General features: G+C 51.3%; 4 protein-coding genes across 4 annotated transcripts; 3 read left to right on the top strand and 1 right to left on the bottom strand.

Moving 5' to 3' along the window:
• Positions 1 to 523: 523 nt before the first annotated feature.
• Positions 524 to 4,913, top strand: BP01DRAFT_399515 (RNA dependent RNA polymerase; the record flags this gene model as incomplete). The annotated part of the gene is made up of 4 exons (XM_025578556.1): positions 524 to 792; positions 852 to 1,008; positions 1,073 to 1,538; positions 1,669 to 4,913. The coding sequence occupies 4 exons, from the start codon at positions 524 to 526 to the stop codon at positions 4,911 to 4,913; spliced, it is 4,137 nt and encodes a 1,378-aa protein (XP_025430902.1).
• A 533-nt stretch (positions 4,914 to 5,446) lies between these two features.
• On the bottom strand, positions 5,447 to 10,844 carry BP01DRAFT_392244 (DNA-directed DNA polymerase zeta catalytic subunit REV3; the record flags this gene model as incomplete). The annotated part of the gene is made up of 2 exons (XM_025578134.1): positions 10,484 to 10,844; positions 5,447 to 10,431 (listed from the first exon to the last, which is right to left on the bottom strand). The coding sequence occupies exons 1-2, from the start codon at positions 10,716 to 10,718 to the stop codon at positions 5,447 to 5,449; spliced, it is 5,220 nt and encodes a 1,739-aa protein (XP_025430901.1). The 5' UTR covers positions 10,719 to 10,844.
• Positions 10,845 to 10,995: 151 nt separating this feature from the next.
• On the top strand, positions 10,996 to 12,682 carry slu7 (mRNA splicing protein SLU7; the record flags this gene model as incomplete). The annotated part of the gene is made up of 1 exon (XM_025575162.1): positions 10,996 to 12,682. A coding segment is annotated over exon 1 (1,142 nt), but the record flags the coding sequence as incomplete, so codon positions are not given.
• A 272-nt stretch (positions 12,683 to 12,954) lies between these two features.
• Positions 12,955 to 14,077, top strand: BP01DRAFT_60769 (60S ribosomal protein eL37). Its single transcript, XM_025579968.1, has 5 exons — positions 12,955 to 13,039; positions 13,125 to 13,144; positions 13,256 to 13,318; positions 13,496 to 13,567; positions 13,643 to 14,077. Exons 2-5 carry the CDS (start codon positions 13,141 to 13,143, stop codon positions 13,786 to 13,788), a joined length of 285 nt encoding a protein of 94 aa, XP_025430899.1. The 5' UTR covers positions 12,955 to 13,039; positions 13,125 to 13,140; the 3' UTR covers positions 13,789 to 14,077.
• Positions 14,078 to 14,197: the final 120 nt, after the last annotated feature.

The following is a 14,197-nucleotide window of genomic DNA, read 5'->3' as shown; positions in this document are numbered from 1 at the left end:
CCCAAATTCTAGCCTCATCTGAGAATCAAGTGAATATCTGCATGACAGTGAAAAGAAGGAAAGAAAAGACATATAAATACCAGTAGCAATTCTTATGGTCCCTCTTGATCAAATCATAGTCGATTGATTGACCTCATGTTGAGGAATTTTGGTCACAAGCTGGCCGTGTCAACAACGGCATGTCTCCACGAAGAGAAGGCACCGGATGCTTCTTCCATGTTCAATCTTTCTCTTTCTGCACCAGAAGGGGATTCTACATCCGTCCTTCACTCGGTGTTGGGCTCAGGTATGAGGAGAGAGTCATTGCCGGCTCACTCAGGCCTTCCTTCAGGCTCTCTCTCCCCTTTCACTTTCTCCTCAGCTCCCCTTCTTTCTTCACTGTCCCTCACCCTCTACCTCCGATTCCTGCGATTCCTCCGATTTCTCCATCTCCTCTCCCCCAGTCCTACTCGCTCAACCATCTTCTCCTCATCATGCCTCTTGAATGTCATCTCAGATTCTGTTTCACGCGACTAGTTTCAACATGAGCATCCGAAGCAGGAGAGTCGCCCCGGGGTACCGGAGGATGGGTTTGCAACCACAAGCAAAGCCTCTGCAAAGACCATCACCATCACTCATACTGCCTCCGTGGAAGTCTTTTGACTCGTTGGCTCTTTTCCTTTCTCAGATCCCAGATGACGCCAATGTGAGTTATATCTGGCGTGCTTTCAAGGATGAAGGGCATATATTCTCCATTGACCTTTTCGAGGACTTTCAAGGGAGAAGAACTGCACAGGGGAAGATACGCTTCCGGTAAAGTCCTCCATATCTGTATTTTATACTGGAGTCGAGTCTAAATTACTGTCGGCCAGGCCTCCTCCATTCAGGGACTTTTGGAGCCAAGGTACCTACACGATTCTGCTGCCAGGTGGTAAATCTGCCACCATCTCCGTGAGGCCTGAACTCAATTCTCCGAACGATCGGATTCCCAGCCCTGTCTGTTCGAATGAATACTTTCCAGTTGAGATTGTAAGTGCTCAAGATGCTTCTTCTCATCCAGTGACATGATCTCATGATCTATATCCGTCATCAGAGAATCCCGCTTGCCTCCTTAGATTTTGGCGTCATGACCGGTGAAAACACCTTTTCACCAATGCGGACTATTGAAGATTCAGTCGATGGTGGCCTTCGCATAGTCCTTGACGTGAAAGCCAGAGTTATACTTGTTCAGTTTCGAATCCAGATTTTCGACTCCACAAATGAGAGAGCCTCCGTGCGTGATACCTACAAGAACTACCAGATCAGGATTCCGTTCGCACACTTGAATGAGATCGCTCAGGTGCCGATCGCCGACACTCAGTCAGTAGCGCATCTAGCCATCCTAGAATCCCCTCCAATATACCAGAGACGCATAGAAGACATCCGATCGACATTTATGGAAGACAATCATTGGAGAGATGCAGACACATGGTATAGACAGACCCAAATCGTCCACCAGCCGCGGAGGCTGTCGGGCCTTCCCGTCAGTTTACAGAGAAAGCGTTCAGTCATTGATTTGGGTATGTACCTCTGATTTTCTTATCGCTCACCTTGGCTTTGTCCTCCCAGGGTCTCTGTTATGTATCTGACGACTTGTGCCTCCCCTTGATGGATATCACTTATTGACCAGCTGTAATTCCTGGTATGCAGGTCGTTGGACTGCTATCAAGTTTAATTTTCGGGATAATTGCGAGAATTTGGGACAATTCAGGACCTATGGCCATATACTCAATGACTACAACATCAAAGTGAAGGATAGCCAACATAACATCCAATTTGATGATAGCAAAGAGCGGACTGACCCTATCTGGAAATGGATCGATTTGCCGGATGCTCAAGCCCCTTCAAATAGCATCGCTACCAAATTATCCTCCTCCTTGGAATTCCTGTCTGATTCTACTTATGTCCATCTCCCCTTCGCGGTTCGATACCAACTGGAGGTCTGCATTTCCAATGGATACCTTTCAGAATTCAGTATGACCAAGGAGTTCGCAATACGACTGGCTGGGCTCGAGGAGTCCAGAGCCAAGAAGCTTCTAGAGCACGTAGCAACAGAAAAGAAACGTTACTACGATCCCTTAAAGATATTCAATCTCAAATTCATCAAGGGGGTGACAGATGCGAAGATACCGCCTTACTGCTGCTACATGCGCTCCGCCAGAATCACTCCAACCACCATCTACTTCAGTTCACCCACCGTCGATATCTCCAACAGAATTATCAGGCGTTATGCTGAGCACACAGATCGATTTCTTCGTGTTAGATTTACCGATGAGAAGCTTTTGGGTCGCATAAATTCAACCATGGATAACACAAAGAATGAGGTCTTCACTCGCATCAAAAGAGCTTTGGCTAATGGTATAGTCGTCGGGGACAGGCATTATGAGTTTCTCGCATTCGGAAACTCGCAGTTTCGCGAGCATGGCGCTTATTTCTTCGCACCGCTACCGGGTCTCACGACTACTCATATCCGCGCATGGATGGGTCATTTCAGCCATATACGCAACGTCGCTAAGCATGCAGCACGGCTGGGCCAATGCTTCTCAACGACTAGGGCAATAGCGGGCTGTCCTGTGCAAGTCCAGAAGATCGATGATGTAGAGCGCAATGGCTATGTCTTCTCCGATGGGGTCGGGCGGATCTCACGATTCCTTGCGCAGATGGCGATGACGGAATTGAAGATAAAGACGCCATCTGGTGACCCTCCATCCGCGTATCAATTCCGGCTTGGGGGATGCAAGGGCATGCTCGTTGTGTCCCCCGAGGCTCAGCCTCAAGAGGTCCATATTCGCGAGAGTCAACGCAAATTCTCGGCAATTCATAACAATTTGGAGATCATTCGATGGTCCCAATTCGGCATCGCTACACTCAACAGACAACTGATCATTGTCCTGTCGACACTGGGTATACCCGACAGTGTCTTTCATGCAAAGCTTCAGGACATGCTCCAGAACCTAGATCGAGCCATGGAAAGTGATACCCTGGCAATCTCACTGCTCAGGAGATACGTGGATTCGAACCAGAAGACGCTGACTGTCAGTGAACTGATATCGGATGGGTTCATGAAGTCTCGGGAGCCCTTCTTGACTTCTGTGCTGACGCTATGGAGAGCCTGGCATCTTAAGTATTTGAAAGAGAAGGCAAAGATCGTCATTGAACAAGGTGCAAATCTTCTAGGATGTATGGATGAGACTGGCGTGCTCAAAGGATTCTATTCCAAGAATGACCCGAAGAAAAATGACTCGCTCGAAAAGCAGCTGGCAGCGCTACCTGAAATCTTCCTACAAATCACTCGGCCTGAGGCAGAAGGCAGAGAAGATGGAAAGAAATACACTGTCATCGAAGGCGTCTGCATTTTGGCTCGAAACCCGTCCCTGCACCCTGGTGATATCCGGGTAGTCAGAGCTGTTAATGTTCCGCAGTTGCACAATCTTCACGACGTAGTTGTGTTGCCCCAAACTGGTGATCGAGATATCGCCAGCATGTGCTCCGGTGGAGATCTTGATGGAGATGATTACCTCGTCATTTGGGATCAAGATTTGTTGCCCGAGGATTGGTTTCAGCAACCTATGAAATATACAAGCAACAGAGCTCCAGACTTGAACCATGACGTGACTGTTGATGAAATCACGTCTTTTTTTGTGACCTACATGAAGCACGACTGTCTTCCAAGGATCGCACATGCACATCTTGCATGGGCCGATCGTATGCATAGCGGTGTCAATGACGACAAATGCATACAACTGGCACATCTCCATTCAGATGCTGTCGATTACAATAAGACAGGGATTCCAGCAACTATGACCCGCAACCTGCAGCCCCATATGTGGCCTCACTTTATGGAGAAGAAGGGGAAGGCGGCCGACAAGATCTATCACTCGAGAAAAATTCTTGGTCAGCTGTATGATGCCGTGGAGCGGGTCGATTTCACACCCAGCCTTGAGATGCCATTCGACAAGCGTATCCTGAACTGCAAGATTCCAGTGGACAAGGAATTATACCAATTTGCTCAAGACCTTAAGGCTGAATACGACACGGCGACTCGTCGAATCATGGCTCAACATGAAATCAAGACGGAGTTCGAAGTCTGGTCCACATTTGTGCTCGACCACGCAAACATGAGCAAGGACTACAAGTTCCATGAGGAGATTGGCGCAATAACTATGGGGCACCTGGAGGGCTTCAAAAAGAAATGCTATGACGAGATCGGTGGTCGCAATTCCGAGCGGTTGGCACCATTGGTGCTTGCCATGTACCGCGTCACACATTCAGAGATGGCCGCTGCCCTGAACGAACACCGCGAAGCGTCTGCTTCAGACGGCACGGAGCCCTCGCACAAGAAATCCGATATGAGCCAATGGCCACTAATTAGCTTCCCATGGATCTTTCCCCACGTTCTTGGCAAGCTTGCAAAAGGTCTCTATGACTATGAAGAACCCGAAGTCGCCGCTACAGATGAGGCAGAGTTGACCAATGATGCTCCAACCGCTGTGGCCCACCAAGCTGAGGCGGACAATGTTGGAACAGAAGATCTCCTCGAGGACCCGTTCGGCCTGTTTGAGGGCGAGACAATGCGTAGCACAGTCCGCCGCGAGCAAAACACCAGCACCCCGCAACGCCACAAGGAGAATGTCCAATCTCTCGAAGAGCTCCTCGATTTCGGCCTCTCGGACCCTCGTCAGCCGTCAGCTTTATCTACCACAGAGGCATCAGACTTGACAGCAAGTCTGCTTGAGGTCGATGGCAACGTGGCTAAAGTGGCGGTTGATGCGGGCAAGTGCCCCGAACAAGCGCAAATAATCCCCGACAATAACTCTGGGGGCGCTGACCTCTTCGAAGAAGAGGAGCCTGAACCTAATGAGTTGTTCAAGCTCGCCACCTTGCTTGGAAACTGAGAGGCCTGGGTAATTCGTGACGCGCAGGTCCACGTTTCAGGGGAGTGTAGAATGTGCAGGACGTTTTTTTTCTCACTCTTACTTTCTCATTTCTTTGCCCACGTGCTTCTTTCGTTTCCCTGTTTCATATTGCCGAGAAGGTGGAAGGGGGGCGTAGTCGTACGGCGTTATTCAGGGAATACATCTCAATATGGGCTTTTTAGTATGCAAATCGGACCCAATTTGAGTAATGAAAGGATTCAAAACTGGACGTCACATACTCCACTGCACCTATGCTAGAACGCGGTCCTCTTCTATAGTACAGTAGCATGATTATATCCAGGACGTCCCAGAAAGCCAACCCTCACCACCGCCACATTCACTCCAGATAAACTCCTTTCACACAAGACCGCCCAAAAGTATATAACACCGCCCACTCGTCCACGAACCACCGATCCAAACGAACCCCAAAAATGCACAAGAGAGCTAACCGGCCCTCTCAAAGATTGTAAAAGAAAAAAAAACAAAAAAAAAAAAAAAAAGAATATGTAAAACTACCATTCCAAAGCACTTTGCGTGGTATCCTGAAGCAGTCGAATCACCGGATCCAACGCCGCCTTGGTATGTCGCCAACTAGCCATGGCTCTCGTCCGCGAATAGAACACGGGACAATCCTTACTATCGCAGCGGACCTCCTCGCCGAATGGAACGCCCATGCAAGACCGGCAGAGGCGCTCGAGCTCCACGACTTTCTTCTCCGCCTGGCGCTGCCGGCCGACCAGGTCGAATAAGGGAAGGTGCGGCTGGCGGAGACAGTCGGCGCAGAGCGGGGGGGAGGAGGCTGCCGCTCCGGGGTCCTCGAGTCGGGACTTGCAGACCAGGCAGGTGGAGGATTTGAGGTAGGATTCAAGGGTTTTGCGGAGTCCGGTTCGGGTTGTGGTGGTAGTGGAGGTGGTCAGGGCGGTAGGGTTGTTGTTGTTGTTGTTGTTGTTGTTGTTGTTGTTGCTGCTGCTGCCAGGGAGGTGCAGCACTTCAGGGAGGCGGCGGATGCGCTGCACTTTGGGCATCTCGTCGTACCATTGGCGGACATTGGCGCCGACGAGGTTGAAGATGCGCTCGAGCGGGGGGATCAGGTTCTTGGTGATGTAGTAGTCGGCGTCGAGGTCGAGGGTGGCGTCGTGGAGGAGGGTCTCTGGACTGACGCAGCGGTCGATGAGGCGACTGCCGGGGGCGCCGGTGACCACGACGTAGGGGACGCGTTCGCCGTACTGTGGTTCAGCGCGGGGGTCGTCGGCCATCTTGCGGGCACTTATCAAAGCGCCGGGCGGCGGGAGGCCGCGGTCGCTGTAAGTGCCGAGTTTGACCTCGCGTGCGAAACAGAAATCTTGAACGGAGACCCGGCCTTGCATGATCTTGGTGCATTGAGACTGGAAGTAGGCTTTCACCTGGCTGAGGTCGGCGGTGCGGAAGAGGAGCTTCAAGGCTTTTTCTTCAATCTTCTGCTCAGCGGGTGTGCCGTCGCGGCGAACGGTTTCGATGCCCTTGGCGTCGAAATCGGGCTCCGTCTGATTGCGGTGCTCGTACTTGAAGCCGACGTACCGTTTCTTAGCCAGCAGCACGCACGGGTGGTAGACTTTTTCGAACTTGAGCTTCACCGGGTGCGGGTTGATCTTTGTCACGGCTTGCGCGATCTCTTCACCGATCGTGAAGGCTTGGTCCCGGGTCCGGCCCTTCAGGTAGACAAAGAGACTGTCGGTGTCGCCGTAGACGACCTCCGCGCCCCAGCGCTCAACCGAGTGGATGAAGGCGATGGCTTTTTCGAGCGTCTCGCGACCAGATTGTACGATGCTATCCGCGATCTCAGAACACGGCATCCGCCCTGAAAAGGACGCCGAGGTGTAGCCGTAGGTGACATTGGCGATGAGTTTGAGGGCCAGTTGTCGGTTGTTGAGCAGTCGTTGCAGCGTCTTATCGTCCTTGTCCGCCTTCATGCCTGTCTTAACCATCACACGCGTCTCCAAGATCTCAGCGAGCATGCGCGCGAGGAGAGACTTGCGCACTTCAGGTTTGGCATAAATCATGCCGTTGGGAGCAATGTTGATCTTGTCCTTGAGGAGCTCAAGCAGCTGTGGCTGGCGGTCATAGTCCATGAACCCCATCTTGTTGCGGCCTCGCCACTGCCGCGCCCGCCCGAGGAACGTGGAATAGCAGTAATTGTATGCGATCATGATACTGGGATATAGCGACTGGAAGTCGAGTACGATGAGAGGGCTAGTGTAGAAATCACTCTGTGGTTCCATGACCAAAGGCAGGCATTCGAGAGCATTCTGTTGGCCGACCTGCTTTCGACTTGGCGAAACAAGCATGAAGTTCTCTGCCTTTGCAATGCGGAACATGAGAGACTCAACCTTGAATTGCGAGCCTCGCGAGAAGACAGAGAAAAAGTCAATGCCGAGAAGCCGGGCTTGTTCGCTGGTCCTTGCGATGAGTTCGTTAGAGTCCAGGATTTCAAGATCCATCTGGACGCGCGAGAGGAAGTAGTCGACGACTTTCATCAAGTCCCGCGGTTTCCCGCTCTGATACCATGCAGTGAGATCACGGAAAGAGTAGTGTGGGATGCGGCGGTGCAGCAGGTGAAAAGCAACGTTTTCCATAGTGTACTGCAGTAGGTTCAGCTCGCTCCTCATGGCTCGCCATATGTTGATCATGTGTCTCCCAGTAACTCGGATTGAGGAAGTGTGGTTGAAACCCCATCGGTCAGCATCTTTGCCAAATCTGCCATGGGCTTGTGAAATTACACGGGACAGCTCGTCGCAGATGTCGAAGTCGTATTTCTTCCTGGCTCGCTCAATGATATAGCCCCATGAGCTGTTGTGGACCTCGTAGCCGGTAATGAGGTCCGGATCATGATGGCGGACAATGTCCACGACTCGATTGATCAATTCAAGTTCCGATGTCTCATGGTCCCATTCAACCCTCAGTGCCTTGGAAAGCTTCGCATCCGGCCTGTCCGCCTCGCTCTGAGAGATTATGCCCACATGGACACCGGGCAATGTTCCGTTGGCGTCAACGTCTTCGTCGCCCGAGTTCAGACACCAGAAAACACAACTGATCTCATCTTCTTCGGGATTTGGTGCCAGCGCTCCGCGTGTGTTCACGTGCACCTCCAGACTCATCATACTCATATACTGAGTCTGATGTTCCACGCTTGTGGATTTGCTTTTCTGAGAATATTTGAATCCGTAATTATTCTTCTGGGTAGGACCTTCGATTTGCGACATGACGTTGGGCTGAAGTCGGTCGCGTGGCAAAGCTTGCCGACTCGCTGAATCTTTCTTGGCCTCTTCTTGAATTTTCTCAAACCACTCTACGACCTCGAGGCGACTGGGAGGCACAGGGGCAAACTCCCATTCCCGTAGGGTACACGATTCACGCAGCAGTCGATCGGCCTTCTCTTGGGTGCGTTTGTCTTTTGGCACAACATGGTCATCGCCCAACATTGCTTCAGAGCGCCCCAGAGGATCAAATGCAGGAAGATAGTGGATACCAGTCCCCACCAAATGGAATTCTCTGCCTGCATAGTCCCTTGGCCGATCAGGAACATCGCCCTCGTTGCTGTAATGAGCTTTCTGGTAAATGGTAGATGGATATCCGACATGAGCAAGAGTCGAGGACACTTCGTTAGGGCTGGGACAGGCTCTTCGCCATAAGGCAATACGCGATTGCTTGGAAATGGCAAAGTTGTCATATATGCTGCCGAGTAATTCCGAAGCCATGGTATTCGAATGAGTTTTGGAATTATCAGACCTAGTCTCAGTCATCGAGGACCGTAGTTGGGACGACGAATCATCGAAGCTGATCTCCATGGAACTTTTCGCATTGAAACCAAGCACATCAGGCCCTTCTTGCTCCTTGGATTCTTTGGATGGAAGGCTGCCGTCTTGACTGAATCGCAGAACTGTCATAGGGTCATTTGGATCTTTGACAACAGGGAAACTTATCCTCCTGCTCTGCGCCTTGCTGGGGCGGATAGTTGATTGGGATGATTGTTCCTGCGAGGGCAGTTTATCCACGAATTCATAGAGCTCATCTAGCATGTCTTCAGTATCAGAACTGTCGGTCGTGAATTGAGCGGCCTGTTGCCTCAAGGCCCGTCTGGTCGGACTTTCCAGTTGCTGCGAAAGAGTATCGTCGAAGAATCGCTGACGTTTTGTCGGACGTTCGCGGCTAGGAGTGGGATCCGAGAATCGTTTGCTTCTTGGGGTACTGCCATTAGAAAGCCCTTCCCCGAATTTCGAGGCATGGGCATGCTCCAGTAGGGTATGTTCAGAAAGATCAAGTGATCTCAATTCAAGTAACTTTGCCTGGAAGTCAGGATCATCAGCTAGATCAGGAGTTCTAGCTTCGTGTTCAGGATCGAAGATGCTGCGGGAAGCGACGTCAAACAAGCCATTGTCCCAAATATCGTCCACCGAGTCAACCTCTTCTTCGGTATGTATCTCGCCAGGAAAGATGCTGGAGACATCATCCTCTTCTGATTTATACGATTCCTTGTCTGAGCCGACAGATACAAATCCCTCCTCATCCATACTGATTTCTGGCTCCTCCAGAGGTTGCAAGTCGTTGTCATTACTCAGTTCGATTTTGGTGAGCGCTTCCTTGCCGGGATAGAAATCCTCAATGCCCTGGAGCGCGGTCTTTACATTCTTTGCGAGGGGGTTCTCGGTCAGAAAACTATCGTAACTAACGTCACCGCCATTGTAGTGGCTCCTTTCTTCCTCAATCGTGCGCATTGCCATCTCGCGGTACTCTTCCTCGTGAATCCAGCCGCCTTGCGAGGTATTCCTGGGATCCGCCGACAGAGAGACTAGCTCCTCAGCGACAAAAGGACTGCTGCCTGGCTCGAGTCCAAGACGTTTCTTCCGCCTGCGCTCTTCATCTTGCCATAGACCTGCCATACTTGGAACTAGTCGCTGATCGGAAGCCATCGGCTTCAAGTACTCGGTAAAGTCGTGATGGATAGACCTTTCTGTGATGTCGGAGCGGTTCATGATATCCTGAACACAGATATCGACTTCCAGCGGGCAGTAGCTCTGCTTAGGGAGGACTGACGGATCTGACAAGTCTTCCGGACTTATGGAGTGATCATGCCAGCGATGAGACAAATTTGTGAGCTCAAGATAGTCCGGCACTGGCATCCGGAATTTAACATTGCGACACTTCATATAAGCGCACCCGTACAGACTGTAATCGCACATCCATTGAGGGATGTACTGCAAGTGACTCTCGTAAGGCTGGACCGGTCGTTTCAACACAGCACCCTGGAGCAACAAATCTGCCAGTCGAGTCATGTAGCTTGGATTCGTCAAGTAAACTTTGAAGTAAAACTTATAGCCCACATGGTAGCCATAGAAAGGCACACCTTTGACCAAGGTGATATGCGCGACGAAGGCGAATTTCTTGTCGTTAGGGTTACGGTTATAACTCACCGCTAGCGCGCGGTCGACGGAGAGGTAAAGATGTCTAGACGCAGCACTCACTATAGCACACTTAGCCGCTAAGTACTTCCAAGAGGGTTTGTTGGGACGAACCTTTCTCTTCATCGAGCTCGCCTTGATACTCTACATAGAGATAAGGATATGCGCCATGAACATGAACACACACCTTCTGGCCGGTCTCTGTTGCGCCGAATACCCGGATTATGGGGACTTTGACTCTATCATTTTTGCCCGAAGCCGGATCCCTGTAAGGCAGGGGAGGGTCGAACTCCGAAGGGTCCGCCTGATAGTGATCCACGCAGTTGAGGCGCACTTGGAAGGGTTCCATTGCGTATTTCTGAGACGGACAAAGCCGTCACCATCATAGCTATGATGCGACCGTCAGTACCATCATCGTGTGAGTTCCAGGCGCGAATATCACTGCTCATACGCGTCTATCGAGCCTTTTGTCGTCTGATGCGAACAGGAAGTGGTCAGAATTGCCATGGAAGTGACGCGCCCAGTGGCGCGGATCTACACCGAGTCACGTGATGATAGCCCAGACCATCGGCCAAGAATCCCGCCGCTGCGAGGACGCCGAACGACGATTTGCCTCTCTGGCGCAACATCCACCTTTACCACTATCCTCTTCCCTTTCTTCTCTCCGTGCTCGGCAGCGAACGCGGAAGCCGTCTCTCTTCAAAAACCAGTTATCTCCATCGAGGGCCGTCATCATGTCCCGAAAACCAGCCGATGTGGCGTCGAAGGAGCGCAACGAGTACATTCCTTCCTTCATCTCGAAGAAGCCGTTCTATGTCGATGATGACGATACGACCAACGACTACCTTGAGCATCAGCGCTTACAGAAGTCGACGCCGGACCAGTCTAAATGGTATGATCGTGGAAAGCGCGCGGGTCCAGCTGCCACCAAATACCGCAAAGGCGCCTGCGAGAATTGCGGCGCCATGACCCACAAAACGAAAGAGTGTCTAAGTCGACCGCGGAAGCAAGGCGCCAAGTGGACTGGTAAAGATATCCAGGCCGACGAAGTCATACAGGATGTGAATCTGGGTTGGGACGCCAAAAGAGACCGATGGAATGGCTATGACGCCAGCGAATATCGCCAGGTGGTTCAGGAGTATGAGGAGCTGGAGAAATTGAAGAAGCTCGCCAAGGGAGGGGAGAAGGGTCGCGACGAACTCGCGGACGGCGAGCTTGACGATGAGGACGCTCCGGAAGAGGAAGCCCGTTATGCGGAGGAATCTGATATGGGCCGACAACAAAGCACCGCGACCCGCAACCTACGCATCCGCGAAGATACTGCCAAATATCTGCTGAATCTTGATCTGGATTCTGCAAAATATGATCCGAAGACGCGGCGCATGGTTGACATGGGTGCTCAAGACGATCAGGCCGCGGCTTTGGTTGCTGAAGAGAACTTTGTGCGGGCCTCCGGAGATGCTGCGGAATTCGAGAAGGCACAGCGGTATGCTTGGGAGTCTCAGGAGAAGGGAACACAGAAGATCCATTTACAGGCAAATCCGACAGCCGGCGAGATCATGCGTAAGCAAGCAGAGGCCGAGACGGTGGCTAAGCGTGAAGCTCAGCGCAAGGCTTTGTTGGAGAAGTATGGTGGCCAAGAACACCTCAATCCTACCCCGCTACGGAGAACAATGGTCGTCGAGAACGAAAGATTCATCGAGTACGACGAGACTGGCGCCATCAAGGGCGCACCCAAAAAAGCAGCAAAGTCCAAGTACGCCGAAGATATCCTGAACAACAACCATACTTCGGTGTGGGGAAGTTGGTGGCACAACTTCGAATGGGGATATGCCTGCTGTTTCTCTACAGTCAAGAACAGTTATTGCACAGGTGAAGACGGCAAGCGCGCTTTCCGAGAGGCTGACCAGGTCTTGATGCTTCCAGAAGGAGAGGACGAAGATACAGTTGAGCAGTCCGGCGATGTTGAGAACAATCAAGCCTCGCCAGAACCCTCCGGCATGGAGAAGTCGAAAGAAGCAACCAACGCGAACACGAAGAAGAGAACCTTAATAGAAGTTCAATCAGGTATCACCGAGGAGGAGCTCGACTCCTACAAACGAAGCCGGCTTGCTGCGGACGATCCAATGGCTGCTTTCGTCGGGAAAGATGATTTGGTTTAAGTGCGCTCTGACAACTCGTTTTGCCCCATATCTATTCTGCGGCAATGAGGCGCGATGCATATAGATACCCTTAGTCAAAATTGTGCATATCAGCAGATATTAGTCATACCATACTTGATTCATTCGCCGCCTCCGTCCAATCCGAAGAGGGAGAGCATTGATTGGAAAGCACACGTCGTCTACGGAGTACAGTACTTTGCAATGTAAATGGAGCAGTACATGCCGGGGAACATTTACGCCCTGTAGAACGCTAAGTAGTTAAGTAGTTAACTACTCCAGTCTCGGCTTAGTGACATGGAGACCAAGTGGAGCCGCAACTTAAGACCCAGAGCCTCTCACGTGACATGTCTATATGGCTGTCTTTGAGAAGGGCGGTATATCACGGGACCAGGGCATGAGCCCTGGAAACCACAACTCGCTAAGCGACACCACCCCAGATCCCAGCGCAACTTTCTGATACGCCCAGCGACGACGAGAACGACAACCAGCCCTTCAAAGGAATCGCCAGGTACGTTTGTTTTTGCTGGATGCATGCGCTTTGGGATATCTGCTACAGGGACATTTTCCGCTGACATTTTTCCGCTTCATTTTAGTCCCCCCTAATTCAAAATGAGTACGTGCCAACGAACCAAACCAAAAGAAAAAAAAAAGCGACCGCTCCGTGGCCGAGATATCATCGGCGACGAAAAAATTTGACAGCAAACTGACTGACTTCTCTTGACAGCCAAGGGTACCTCCAGCTTCGGCAAGCGCCACAACAAGACTCACACCCTGTGCAGGCGTTGTGGTCAGTATAACACCTTCCGATGATGCCTTTTCTCTATCCAACGGCGGAATATTTTACGGATCGGGTGATTGGACAAATGATCACAACAAGAGACGGAAATACATGCCGGAAGATATTCTTGCTGGAAACAACAAGGACAATCTGGGCTAACGCGTTGCGCCATTGGGATACATACAGGCAAACGCTCCTTCCACATCCAGAAGTCGACCTGTGCCAACTGCGGTTACCCCTCCGCTAAGACTCGCAAGTGTACGATTTTTGAAATCCTCTCCCCTCTGTTCAGCCAACTCATAGACTCACGCATTTCGTTTTGTTTCAATATAGTCAACTGGAGCGAGAAGGCCAAGCGCAGAAAGACCACCGGTACCGGCCGCATGCGCCACCTCAAGGAGGTCCACCGCCGCTTCCACAACGGCTTCCAGACCGGTACCCCCAAGGGTGCCCGTGGTCCCTCCACCAGCAGCAACTAGATTAGTTGCTGCTCGACGTTGCGATTTCGTTATCGGAGGCTGGAGAGGGCTGGTATGACCAAGGCTGAGCATATGGGGTGAACCGACTCTCAAATGCGAGGCGAAAAAAAGGACGGTTACCCGTGGGACAGTCTTTTTCACTTTTTGCCGTCATAGCATTTCTATTCTAGAGAAAGGGAGAGAAAATGGCACATATTGACGACAAATGAATAGACGGGACCTCATTCCGTGGGGTGCTGTTGTGTTGTTCACGAACCAAAAGCAAGAAACGAACTGGGAATGCAATGCATGAATCTCCCTTGACTTGGCTATCGATGGCTGGCGGATATCCCATCTTGAGACAGACTCAGTGTCGAGATATCTATCCAATGCGATCTGTCTACCTGACTCGCGAAGGCCAGCCCGCGAA

This window comes from Aspergillus saccharolyticus, assembly GCF_003184585.1.
Source record: "Aspergillus saccharolyticus JOP 1030-1 unplaced genomic scaffold BP01scaffold_17, whole genome shotgun sequence".
Lineage (NCBI taxonomy): Eukaryota > Fungi > Ascomycota > Eurotiomycetes > Eurotiales > Aspergillaceae > Aspergillus > Aspergillus saccharolyticus.
This window is presented reverse-complemented; position numbering and strand designations above follow the sequence as displayed.